The 13,667-nt window shown below is 39.3% G+C and overlaps 1 protein-coding gene across 1 annotated transcript in view; it reads left to right on the top strand.

The window, feature by feature from the left end:
• Positions 1–13,391, top strand: part of tspan15 (tetraspanin 15) — a 34,962-nt gene extending 21,571 nt beyond the window's left edge. Inside the window, exons 5-8 of the mRNA XM_069659335.1 lie at positions 6,621–6,737; positions 9,189–9,239; positions 9,800–9,916; positions 11,177–13,391. Coding sequence (XP_069515436.1) covers positions 6,621–6,737; positions 9,189–9,239; positions 9,800–9,916; positions 11,177–11,344 — 453 coding nt within the window. The 3' untranslated portion in view covers positions 11,345–13,391. The remainder of the gene's footprint in view (positions 1–6,620; positions 6,738–9,188; positions 9,240–9,799; positions 9,917–11,176) is intronic.
• The last annotated feature ends 276 nt before the right edge of the window (positions 13,392–13,667 follow it).

Below are 13,667 nucleotides of genomic sequence, written 5' to 3'. Positions count from 1 at the left end.
ATCAGTCTTTCTGCACTCGCAGCGTTCAGTGTGGTTACAGAAACTGCATCAAGATTCTGTGGTTTATATCAAAATGTGTAAGAGCAGCACAAACAACAAAACCATTCAGTCTCTGCACAGACACTGACTTCATTTCCTCAGCGCTGTGTGGTCGTCTGACACAAAGTCGTCATCATACATATTTATAAGTTCATTCTGGATTCATCACAACAGCCGTAGCTGTAGTTATGTACGCTGCACATTTTACGAGAAGTCAATGCAATGTGATTCACATTACAATGAATACATCACCCACAGGAGTGTGCGTAAATGAAATGTTGAGTAAAATATAAAAATGTAATAACACCAGAGAGAAAAACACCAAAGCACTTAAATAAAGCTCAAATATGTCTTATATAAGATTTGTGGATTGAGTTTTTCTGGAAAGAAGAAAATTCAATGAACATTATTTCTGAATCACCGTTGATTTCTCTGTCTACTGTTTCAATGCAATTTGGGGTTCAGGCAAGACACTGAACCCCAAATTGCTCCGGTGGCCTAGACATCGGGTATGAATGGGCACAGATCTGATTGGAAATTGGCACTTAGGTCATTGCCATCTTTTCTAATACCATCTAATACCATCTTTTCTAATGCCATGTGTGAATGTGTGTGTGAATTGGTGAATGTGACATGTAGTGTAAAAGCAGCTTTGACTTGTTGGAAGACTAGAAAAGCACTATGTATATGCAGTCCATTAACCATTTACATTTACATCATTACAACAAATTTGTTTGTATAGAAATATGATGCCATTGTGCAATATTAATATAAGTACATAATTAAGTTAAATATGTTATGTGTACATACAACAGTTAGTTTCAACCACGGAATCTGATTGGACAAGAGGCTGATATAGAGAACAACATCACTTGGACTTTTCACTCTGTGTATCACTCCGCCTCAGCCAGGTGTTCTGAATACTGTTCATCAACATTACAGCAGACTGTGTATGTCTACATTAATCAAGCTGGTACCTCTGAATCACACAGCAGACTCTTATTTCACTGGTTGATGATCAATTAAAACAAACAGATAAATGTACATGATAACAAACAGCTGATCTGTGGTAACCTGTGGACACAAGTTGTGGAACTAGTCGAGATGGTGAAGCAAAAAGTAATTATCTGTTGGTTATCACTGTTTACTTCCATTTGTTGCCTGTATAACTGCAATATCACACTGGATAATTACAGCTATGATGTACTGAATATTATTGACTGAATCACAGCCGTGATAATATTCAGTACATCACAGTAGGCTACAGCGTCACTCCCTCTCGTGTGATATTGCCTAATTTTTGGTCTACAGCGCCCCGCGTGCCAGCTTATACTGTATATACTTTACTATACTTGTGTAACCAGAGGTACAGTTAAACAACAACATATGCAGAACCTGTGTGTTGATAAAGTTATTTAACATTCAAAACGGCCTTTTAGAGCAAATCAGTCACTCCCCTTGTCTGTTATTGACACTTGTCTTCATCTATAACAGCTGCGCAGCTGTTATTGATCACTTTGGTCTTCAGAGTGTGTCCATCCATCAGCGGGCTGAGCAGAGATAGGAACAGTCCATCATTCACGTTGTACTATGGATTGTTAGTCCAGGCTGCATAACTGCAGATCCAGCAGCACACTATTGTAAAGTTTATATTATATTGTGGCAAAAGCAGTCTGTCATGCCGGGTTGATTTTTCCTTTACAAAACAGAAAATTGAGGTTGTGATAGAGCCTCTCTGAGACTTGAAGCTGTGAGCAAAAAACTGTACACAAGCCGTCAAGGGTTAAAGGCATTGCGTTCAGGGGAGGTTATTTTTACGGCATTTATACTTTATTAGAGTTTACACTAAAAGAGAAACGTGTAAAACTTCACTCCAGTGTTGAAACCACCTAGACTGTTATTGTAGGTGTCTAAATACCTCTTAAAGATGTCTGTGTTTAAAATGGGACCAAACAAACCTGTAAAGTGTGAGTGTTCACCACACGGCTTCACAAACGTGCGCAGAGAAATATCTCCATACTTTTATGGAGCTGGAGTACACAGTTCTGAAAGAGCAGACCCAAGTAACAACGTAGTCTTTGTGGAGTACTAAGAAGTATTTAAATGTAGCAGTATAAAGCCAGTTCCACATGGCATACTTATTAAAAGTGAAGTATTTTGAAATACATAACAAATAGTGCTGAAGTGTGTTTTCCACGGGTGTAATTAAACCTTATTCTTAAATATAATCTCAAACTTTTTCATTTAAATATCGTGTTATTACAGACTGGGTGTCTGTGGCGACATTCGCAGAAAAAATCACAAGCGGCGCCCAGTTAGTGACACGTTTTCCATCAGCCAGCAGTGGTTGGTCTGCCAGAGAGGGTAGGTGGAGCTAAGCGTAAACAGTAATCTACTATGGATGAACAAGTAAGTGAAAATCCAAAGTAAGGGAAACAAATTCAATGCTCAGATTAAGTCAAACAGTTAAGTGAGGAAAATCAAGAGTTATAACCATGACAAAGGGAGCCAGCTGTAGACGTCTGGTTAAATTGGGAAGAGTGCTCTCATAGAGGAGGGTGCTGAGGAGCACAAAAAATTAAATCTTAGAGATTGTATCTTTAAGTAAATTAAATTTAAGTAACTTTAAATAAGTGGGTTTTGTTTAATTTTTCATCATACATAAGAGTATTTAACCTAAGCTGGATTTAAGTAAACCTAATATACCCAGTTGTATACATTTGCAATACCTACAAAGTATCCCTAAAAAACACTATTTTGGGGGAGTATACTTTTATACAAATGTTCTCATGTTTGCTTTTAAAATAACATCATTGTCCAGGTTCCATTATGTTGATGTAGTCCATCAGCAGATGACCCATGCCGGTGCCTCATTGAAAATGTAACTGGTCTAAACTGAACTGCTTGCACTGCATCCAGTCCTTGTCATCCATTAGCACATATAGTAGATGTTACAAAAATGCCCGGGGTACCGTCAGTACTTTGACACAACAAAAAGATTGTGTGAACATGCTCTTATTGAGAATGTGATGTGCACCCTCCTGAAACATTCGCCCATCAGGCACCGTGACACAAACACAGCAGATACACTGTAGATATGCAAATAGGTCGGCATATTCAAGCCTACAATGCTTTTAGCTCAAATACCAAATGCATTAACTCTGGATAGCTTTAGTGCGTTTGTAGGTTCATTTATGGGTTTTCAGATGCCGAAGGGAAAATGTGAGACACGACTCCTCTCAGGGGAAACATAGAGGGAAGGACAGAAGATGAAACTGAGGGAGAAATGTCTGCAGGAAGAGATGGAAAATGTTCAGATGGATGAGGAGGAAAGTCTGTGTGCACTGCAGGTATTTTCTGCTGAGAGAAATACCGCCTGTCTGACTAAGTGCCGGTTTTGGCTCTTGCATGTAGACCATTAGAAAAACCCTTTTTGAAGTGAATCTATCTTAAGCTAATGTTGACATTTTAGTGGTCTGTGACACTCAAAACTCTGTACTAATAAATGCAGCATCCTGCTATTTAACGTTCTTTGAAACCAAAACCTGCAATTACCTGCATAGTTTCCATCCTGACTTGATCAACTTGTGTTGCAGGGACATCAGGATCGTGTAGGGTAAAACCTCTTTGTTTATCCCCTGGCTTCCTCTTCTGCTGTGTTTCTAATTGCTTGGGGAGAGCACCATAGACACATGACATTTAGCTGCATGATGGATAATGGGTCTTAAGTACTTCCCGGGAAACACATCCCCAGTTGGTCTGTTGACGGTGAAATTAAAGGTATACACACAGGCATCTTAACAATGTTCACATCACAGGGAGGACACTGCAGGTGGCAGGGAAATATTTTTGAGAACAACACGTTCATATCCCAGGTCTTCAAAAACCAAAGAATTATCCCATCCATTTAACATCTCCTACAGACGCATAAGGTAGCAACAGGAGACATCAAACATAATGGCCTATGTTAAAGTTTTCAGTAATTTACCAAAATGGTAAATATCTAACGCAGAAATATAATACTCAGACGGACGATTCAAATATCTTTTCCTGTCAAATCAAAATCATGTATAAAAAGGGGAAACTGTGCTTAGCTCTTTCCTTCTCTTTTTGAACCTCTTGTCGTCAATATTAGATCCGTAACCACAACGCTGCATGGGTGCTGTGTTAATAATAACTGCAGGGAGCATCTGATGGACTGACTTCTGTCTTCAGCCCACACTTTGAGCAGTCAGCTGGCCAATTAGGCACCATGTTAGTCACTCAGTCAGCTAGTCTGCCAGTGAACAGCCCGCTCATCAATCAGTTCCGCAGTCGGCTAAAAAATCAGTCACTTCTTCCTCTGCAAATATTACAATCTGAGACATGACTGCCTCTGAGGACGCGGGCTCCAGGTACTTGACCTCTGAAGCGTGGTTTTTATCCAGCAGCGTAAAGTCATGAGAAAACCACAGGAAACATGGAAAAGAAAAGTTTATCTGAGATCCCAATAAAGTCTGCCTCTTCTGGTGTCAGACAGAAACATTATTTGACTGAAACAAAACACTTAATTTGACATTCAAGGATTTTACTATAAATAGAGTTATAATACTTGTTTCTCCTTCTCCAAAACATCAGCGTACACAGCCATAATAATTATCTAGTGACATTAGCAAACATTGCTGTGCTAGCCGAGAGTGCAATTTTAGTCTAAGCTACCAAAATCTCAGCTATCAAGGTTTCCCATTCAAAAATACAGTGAAGACTAAATTCTTTTATTTAAAAAACACTTTTCTCACTAAAAATAAAAAAGTTTCTCCTGCTCTCCTAAGACGCCATGAGAGGCTGTGAGATGAGCTCAAGCTAACGTTAGCTAAGCTTTGGTTAGCCAAGTTAGGTGCTAAGCTTGTTCTTAGGGTACGATTCCTTCGGTGTGCTAAGCCAGGCCTGAGCAATCATATCAAATACAAACCAGTATGTAAGGGTACTCTGAATCTGCCAATACATTAGTGTAGTTATCATAATAGACACTGAGAAGGAAGACACAGGATGGGGACATCTATAAATTAAGTGTTGTGTAATCCAGTCATCAATCTGAAAGTGACAGGGTGAGTCTTCACAGTCTGAGAGGATGGAGGGGTTCCTTTTGTCCCGTGCAGTCTTGCTGGTGTTGACAGGTGTTTTGAGAGATTGGTGCTTGAGGTTGGTCTCATGAGGGTGCAAATCCTCTCGACTGACCTCAACATCAATCTTCCCAAAGACAGGATTTACAGTAACACTGTTGGATTGCTTTACACTGTACAGCTGCAACTCTTAAAGCTGGTTTTGTACCTGTACTGTTTTTGGACTCCTCTTGGACACCTTCCACTTGCAGACAATTATCACGTCCTAATTGCTTCGCCCTTCACTGACCTTTGTTTGAGTCGTGCCAACGAGGAGAGGGAGTAACTTCCTGGCACACTGGCATGATGCCGACGTGCTTATGACACTTCTTCGCGAAGAGCAGCTTCGTATTTATTCATATATTCATCTTCTGTCTTTATTTCTTGTCTCGTCTTTTCCTTCTGTCTCCTGGTGTGTGACCCTTTGTGCTGTTTCTTTTTATAATTCTCTTTCTTATAATATTTGTTTCATGAAATGACTACAAATAAGGCTCGGTGTGTGGCTCTGAGGGTTTCCTCTCCAGGCAGCTGTACAGCCAATTTCTTCCCCAGTCAAAGTTTAAATCAAGTAGAAATTACTTTATCTCGGCCCTCAGGGGGTTAGACTGATTTATTTTGAAGGGTTTGTTTTATTCAAATATTAAAATGACATTTAGTTTCGAATGACAGGCCAATCTATTCTAGTAATAGACTTGCTTTTTCATTGTCAAACGTGTGTAACTAATAATGTTGCCTATATTTGACACTCCTGTGTTTGCCTGGCAGCCTTTCCACCGTGTGAGACAGGAGCGCTCAATTTAAACTAATAATTAAATTATCGTCTCGACTGGAGCTGCGTTTAGTTAATGTGACTCTAAACCTCTAAGCCAAAACCAATAATAATTACCCTCCTTTAGAGAGCTCATCAGAGCTCGTTTATTTTTTCCTGTGAACAAACGGCTTTTCCTCCTCTCGAGGGTTTGTCGGTAATGGCTGACATAGAGGCCGATAAAAGATGATTGGTAGGTGTTGCATTGTTTTGTGCTTGGCAGGTATCACTTTGTTGTGGTTTGGGATGAAAGTGTTGTTGATGCAGAAAGATGTTTGTTGGCTGAGTGTGTAGGATAAGTAGCAGGGGAGTTTCACTAGAAGCATGTAAAAGTAGCAATTTTAGATTGTGGTGTAATATCGTTTAATGTTGGTATATCATCGTATTGATTTCAAACGTGGGCCAGTTCTACCATTACCTGAACACTGAGTCTGGCACAGTAAGAGACAGACACATAACAGCAAAATTACATGCAAATTGTTGTTAATTATGGTTTATTTCCTCCCCTGTTTCTCACATTACACCAGCACATCAGAAACATGCTGTTGATCAAGTTATTTTCTCTCTTTTTTCTCTTATTCAGAGATCTTATTCACCTCACATTTCCTCTCCCATCTTTCTCCCCCTGGCAGTTTAAGTGCTGTGGAGGTCAAGAGTATAAAGACTGGGGGGTCAACATGTACCACAACTGTTCTGCACCTGGTCCACTGGCCTGTGGTGTCCCTTACACCTGCTGCATTACTACTAAGGTAGGTTTCATCATTACTGTTAGTATTATAACCATGAACTGTTACTCTACCCGCTGTCACTGTTTTACAGCTGCATATAGTCTGCTGGTCTATTCTGTTTTCTGCTTTAATCACCGTTTCTACTCCTCTTTCCAGTACAGCTTGTATCAAAGTGATATAACCAAACTAAATTAATTACTTCTAGAATCATCTGCTACTATAAGTGCAATGATTTTATTGCACTGCATGCTTGCATGCTTGCATATTTGAATGTCATTTCTGGATATAACATATCTTGGTAAAGTACGGTAGCCCTAAGCGGACATTGCTCTATTTTCCTGTGATAACGAGTAATTTCTGGTGTCTTTCTGGAGATCTTGACATATTTATCTCGTTATCTTGAGATAACAACGCTGCACCGCTGTAACGTCATCATAACTCCAATCCTGGGAGTTGCAACAAACATAGAAACAGGCTTAACTTACCTCATTAGTGTGGGCAGTGGCAGCATGATATGTTGTGGTCTGTGATATCACAGAGACCAGCCTGTTGTTTTGTTTTGTAGATCACCAGAAAATTATCCTGTTATCCTGAGAAAACAAACTTTGTTATCTCGAGATAATGAGATAAATTAATCCGTTGCACTGGCAAAACCAGCGTTGAAAACAACCAGAAATGACTGGTTACCACTGGAAAATGGAGTAAATACAATGTATGGATGCATGTCCGCTTAGGGCAGTAAAGATCCAACATACAGACTAAAATATAAACACATAATTCACAAAACTAAAATGCACTGACCAAGAAAAAACAAGACATGAAGCTAGCCGCTGCTAGCATGACACATCTGAACCTCTGACCTCTGGCTCAACTGATGGCCATTGTGGGTAATTGAGGCACCAGGTTAGGCAAGTAGAGAAAAAACTCTTGGTTTCAGTGTTTGGTGTAGCATAAAACATTTAAACGTTACATAACTGGCTCTGTATATATTTATAGCAGCTCTGTGGAGCCCTGAGCACTCAGCTCCGTGTGCATGTTATTACAGTAATAGCTGTAATAGTGTGGAGTTTGGTTTAAAATGCATCTCATCGTCCTCATGATGGTGATTAAGCCTTTGCCATGCCAGACTCACTTACAGGCAATTTTCTCCCACACAAAACAGCACTTTTATTTATACACCCTCACTCCCCAGAGTTTACACGGAACCAGGAAACAAACAAACTTTTTGATGGGTTTCCTCCAGTAGTTAGTCAATACGGTTAAACGTGACGGACACACCGTTAAGCAGCCTAAAGGAAGCCAATGTACACTGTTGTGTTAGGATAATGACCTGGTTCTCTTTCTGTACATCGTTTATTTGTCAAGAACTGTTTATGTTTGATCAAGAATGCTCAGCTGCAGCTGGAGGCGCTGTCACTATGACTCATCATCTCTCCACTTAAATATATTGAAGGAAAAAAAAGAATGTGATGGTTGAGATCTTTTTTATGAATTAATACCTTTGACATACTTTAAGTATATTGGAGTATACTTTATATAGTGTATTAAGTATATGATAACTTTATAATATATAAAACAAGAATAATATCAATTAGAAATAATGGCGTTATTTTCTTGTTAGATGATATTTACAATTTTTACATATGTAAAATAGATAAGTAATGTCTTATGTGTCCATCAGCTGTGTGTCATGTGTTGTCCACGTTTTGATCAAATGTAAATTCTAAATTTAGGTTCATATCAATAAATTGTATCAATGATTCACCAGTCAGCCGGTATGAGCTCAAACGCCTGGTCAGGACAGTGCTTAAGTCTCTCAGTTTTGTTACTTTACAATACTTTGTATGGTCTTCTTATCATTGTAGACTGTGGTGCAGTCACTTTAAAGGCTAATGGACAAAATATGGTGTCAGTGTGGTATTGTGAGTCCTAAACTAATTACAATAACGACTAAGGTCATGTAATATAGTGCAGTAATCTTCTTCTTGTGCCAGAGGGCCACAACAGCAGAGACTGACGGTTTATCTAAAATCATCTAAATAGATTTTATATTTCAATATGGAAAAACACCTCAGATGAGCTTTCAACAGTCAACAGAGTTGTGGTTAGTGTTAAGCTTATCGTCTCTCTCACTCACACACACACACACACACACACACACACACACACACACACACACACACACACACACACACACACACACACACACACACACACACAGTTTCTCAGACACAGACATTTGTCATTGGTGTATGTATGATTTAGGCAGTTATAATGGCCGTTATTGTGTGCACTTCTGTTGACTCCTCCTGACGCTGAAGCTGTTCACACAGGCTGCTTGGTTACTGTTACTATTTCTACCTCTAATCGCTTCTCTCTCTCTCTCTCTCTCCCTCTCTCTCTCTCTCTCTCTCTCTCTCTCTCTCTCTCTCTCTCTCTCTCTCTCTCTCTCTCTCTCTCTCTCTCCTGCAGCCTAATGAAGTGGCCAACACTTTGTGTGGGTACCAGGTGTTGAATAAAGAGGTAAGACCTTAAAGACTGACCTCTGTGAGTGAATTAAGAAAACACTGATGTATTTTTTTAACGTATTCATTAACGTGCAGCTTCTCTCCTTTAGTCCCAGGTTATCAGGTTAAAACATTTAGTGCATCTTATTTGAATTTGAGCAATTTTCATGTGAGTATTGAATACAGTGACCATGGTAACTAACTACCTGCACCAGAGTGTGGTGCTCACCTTTACTGCCACCAATCACTTGTCTGTTTTTTCAGCTAGAGCAAAGACCACTGAGCTTAGATCAGGTCTCTCTGGTCCGGGGACTTTTTCACTATTTATTTTATGTAGTAAAAATGAAATGTTCATTTGGAATTGTAGGACTGTTTAGTTTTAATTTATCATAAAAAAATGTGTGAAATTTAAAAAATCTATGTAAGAAAAACAAACTTTAAAATCTCTTTTTGTATCTAATAATCAAAGGGGGCCCATGTGTCTGTATCTGAAGTGACTCTACAGCTTACCAACCTAATAACCAGTTCCTCGACTGTAACCAGTAACTCCATTAACACCTTTTTTTTGTCTCATAGCGTTTGGATTTGATCGAAACCATTTACATCAGAGGCTGCACTGATGCTTTCTTCATCTGGCTCATGGACAACTATAAGATTATGGCTGGAATTCTACTAGGGATCCTACTGCCTCAGGTACACACACACACACACACACACACACACACACACACACACACACACACACACACACAACTTACGGATGCATCTTTGACCAGCCAACCTGGCTGCTCAAATGAGATTTCAAAGTGTCTTTGGTATTACAACACCAACACAATGACCACTTCAAGTCAAGAGTGACAGATTAGCATCAGAGTCATAGCCTCCTACGTCCCTGAGTCTGTCTGTCAGGATGGAGAGGTTCTGTGGTTGTGTGGAGGGCGAGATGATGGATCTACGTTTCTTGTGCCCTCGCGCCACCAACATACTAATTATGTTGTTACCACAGCAAACCATGCAGATATGTTAGTGATGTCTATACACACACAACTTTGATCTGACCACCTCCTAATCGCAGTTTGTCCTAAAGATGTGATTTTGGAAACAAACCCTTTTTTTAACTAAACCATTAACTTCAAGTTCTAACCCCTGAATATTTAGTTTTACATTGTGGGGACTTGTAATTTGTCCCTAAAAGGATGGTTAGTCCCTACAATGTCACTGTCATTGTCACATGTAACTATATCTCAACAACAACCTAAAACTGTACAACAGTGTTGTGTCTCTGTACCTGTTACTTTTGCACTTGTAACAACATTTTTTAAAACTCTCACAGCTGGCAGGGATTTAAGAAGTGCAGCTTCAATTTCAGTGTGTCTGTGAACATCAGAAGCACATGGGAATAACATTTTTAGGAGAGCAACTCTGATGGCTGAGCGGGGGATTTAAATTGCTTCCTCTCGGCTACATCTGACGACTCCACTGCATCAAAACAAGCAGCAATTTGTACAAAATGCTTTGCATGCTGCTCCATGTAGAGCTGCTGTACATTCAGATCAAACAGGCTGAATCTTTGATACATCCGTTCTGTTGAACGTGATACTTGAAGATGCCTGACTTTGGTATTTTTCTAACACTTATAAACCCATATATGTAGTGTATTTAAATCACACATACTGTACATCTGTCACTTTCCCTTCATATCCAGCTCTTTTAACCAGATCCTTTACAGGGCTTGACAGCTGTCGTTCCCGCCTTCTTACATCTCATTTAAACTCATTTGATACATTGAAATGAAAACACACTCACAGACACTGACAGCTATAAAGGTATGAACGTGTATAATGTGTCATCTCATCATGTCTATCTGTCTTGCATCTAATGTGAGGCAGACAAAGACACAGTGATAAGACGTCCCTCTCTTTCTATAATTAACTGACTTCTCTCTCTCTGCAGTTCTTCGGTGTGATCATCAGCTGGCTGTACATCACTCGAGTTGAAGACGCCATCAATGAGTGCAGTCACTACACGGACGGACTTCTGAGCTCACACCAACATGAGAGACAAGGCAAGAAGCAGGGCCACATGGCCAAATGGTTTAAGTGTATGCCAGAGATGGACTGATGGACGCAGCAAATGGGCTCAGACGGACACTCACATTTGGGTCAATCACTGCAGTCAATCCAGATGCAGCTGCAGCCACTGTGGGCGCTTGCCTTTGAACTGCAGAGTTACTATTCACTCAGAATTTAGTGTTTTTTAATTGTTTTTGGGAATGAGGAATTTCTCAGCAGCCAAATGAAATAGAGATTGATGTTGAAGTGTTCTTTTTCCAGTTGTACTTCCTGTATGTATGAAAACAGAAATGTCTGCAGGTCCACTGTGTAATTAATAATTAATTACTGTGTTAACATACAGAGTGCTAATGCACGAGTGAGAAATAAGAGCTCATTTAGACGTGTGCTTTTAGCTGCATAGTGCCTCAGACTGTCTCAGGGATAAACACAGCAACCAAAACAACCACTTTTACTTTACTTTTGTAAAAAGTCGTGAAATCATAAACAATACAATCTACAGCACTGACCTTTATTCTTTTATATCTTTTATATTTTATGTTTTTACAACCAATTAAAACATTACTCAACTCATATTTTCAAAGACATTATTTCTGTCATTAAAAGCATGACGTTTGGCTTTTTTTTTACATAAAACTGTAAATATTCTGAGACAAAAGCTTTATTTTGACCCTCCTGTGACCACGAGTGCTCTCTGAAGCTTCAATACAAGTCCAGTACGTGTTGTCTTTAATGCAAATCTAGTGTTCATGTGTTCATCTTCACTCATCTCACTCTTCTTATCAGACAGATTAGCAGCTTTATGTTGATTTTAAAGATGAATTAAAATGCAGTGCTGCTGCCATAACAAGCCCATATCTCAGGGTTATTGTTAATTATAGCAGCCCTGTCTCTTAAAAGTTGTGTTTATGTGCCTCTAATTTGCAACATAAAGTGAATCTGTGATGAAGTTTTTTCACATGACAAACTCAATTTTCTTCAAAGTTTTACTCTTCTTACTTCAGACATAAAAACAGCCTGCATTTGTGTTAGGCAGAGGTCAATAATCTGAACTCAATGTACTGGTGACCCTTGTTTGCTTTGAACCTGAGACTAAAATCCCTCATCTTTGATAAAGTTTATTTCCGTTTATTGAAATCTCCCCGCCTTTGTATCTTTATGTGACTTCACACTACGACCTCAGTGATATTTGTACTGGTATATACTGTCCTCACATCTCTGCCAAACATGTCTGCCAGCATTTCATGATGTCTTTCTTTTTTTAAATCATTGCCTCCATTCAACAGAATAACTTACAAAGGTTTCACATGTTAGCCTTGTTTGGACTGAAGAGTCAAATATGCTCGTACTTTATCCTCATTAGCATGGTCACATATCAGGGCCGAATATACAACAGTCCGGGTTAAAGGAGTTCAGTTCAGAATCTGATTGTCTGGCACAAAGCAGGCCTGTCGTGAAACAGGAGCAAATACTTTATTTCTTGGTTTATTAATGGTGATGAGTTCAAAGGACCACCTTGGCAACTTATCAAGGCATTAAACATGTAGCAGCCTCCGGGTTATTGAGAGAATTGTCATAAAAATACTATTGCAGCTATTTTTACTTTATTCTGAAATTTAAAATGTTCTGACCCAGCTCTGGTGGAAAATGTGTTTAACATGTCATGGTCTGTTTTGTTACTTTACCAAAGATTCATACTTGCTTTTGTTGAAGTGAGCAGAATGGACGACGGCTCAACGTAAAGACTTTAATGATGACCTTAATGTAGCTATCATCACTGTAGTCGACTATAACAGTGTCTACACACCACAGCTAGAGTCTTTAAAGGAATCAGATGATACATAAATGCATGTCCACAGTTATGGTATCAGTTCTGGGACACTCAGCTCTGTGTGTACACCACCTGTCGTTAAAGGTCAGGATCATCATCAGGTCATTGAGCCGCACAAAACCACATGAATCGAGATTGTTTTGCCTGGTTGAGGGTGGAGAATAAAAAGATTTCTGCTGTATTATGAGTTCTGTTTGTCTTGAGTAGCACTGAATAGATCCTCCTGTAAAGAGATATTTGAGGGTTTGGGGGATGTTAAATAAATGATGGCTGATACAGTGTCACACTGTGTGTTTTCTGGGGCAGACGTCACCCTGAGTCTGACGCTATGTCTAAATGTTTCATGTTTAAATATGCATATATGTTTGTGAAAGGACCGAGTTTGAATACAATAGAGGAAACACTACAAACCCTGTCAGAGGACTTTACAAAGAAAGCTAGCTGAATTAAAATTAGTGCCGTTCAAATTCCAGTGTAATAAAGCCTGAAACAATAGGAGTAAAACAATGTGGGGCACAAAGTGTACTACATATGAAGTAGT

The sequence above is a fragment of the Semicossyphus pulcher genome, unplaced genomic scaffold, assembly GCF_022749685.1.
Source record: "Semicossyphus pulcher isolate SPU_LCO1_2020_fin unplaced genomic scaffold, fSemPul1.0.p SCAF_1, whole genome shotgun sequence".
Lineage (NCBI taxonomy): Eukaryota > Metazoa > Chordata > Actinopteri > Labriformes > Labridae > Semicossyphus > Semicossyphus pulcher.
The sequence above is the reverse complement of the archived record's forward strand: the minus strand, read 5'-3'. Positions and strand labels throughout refer to the sequence as shown.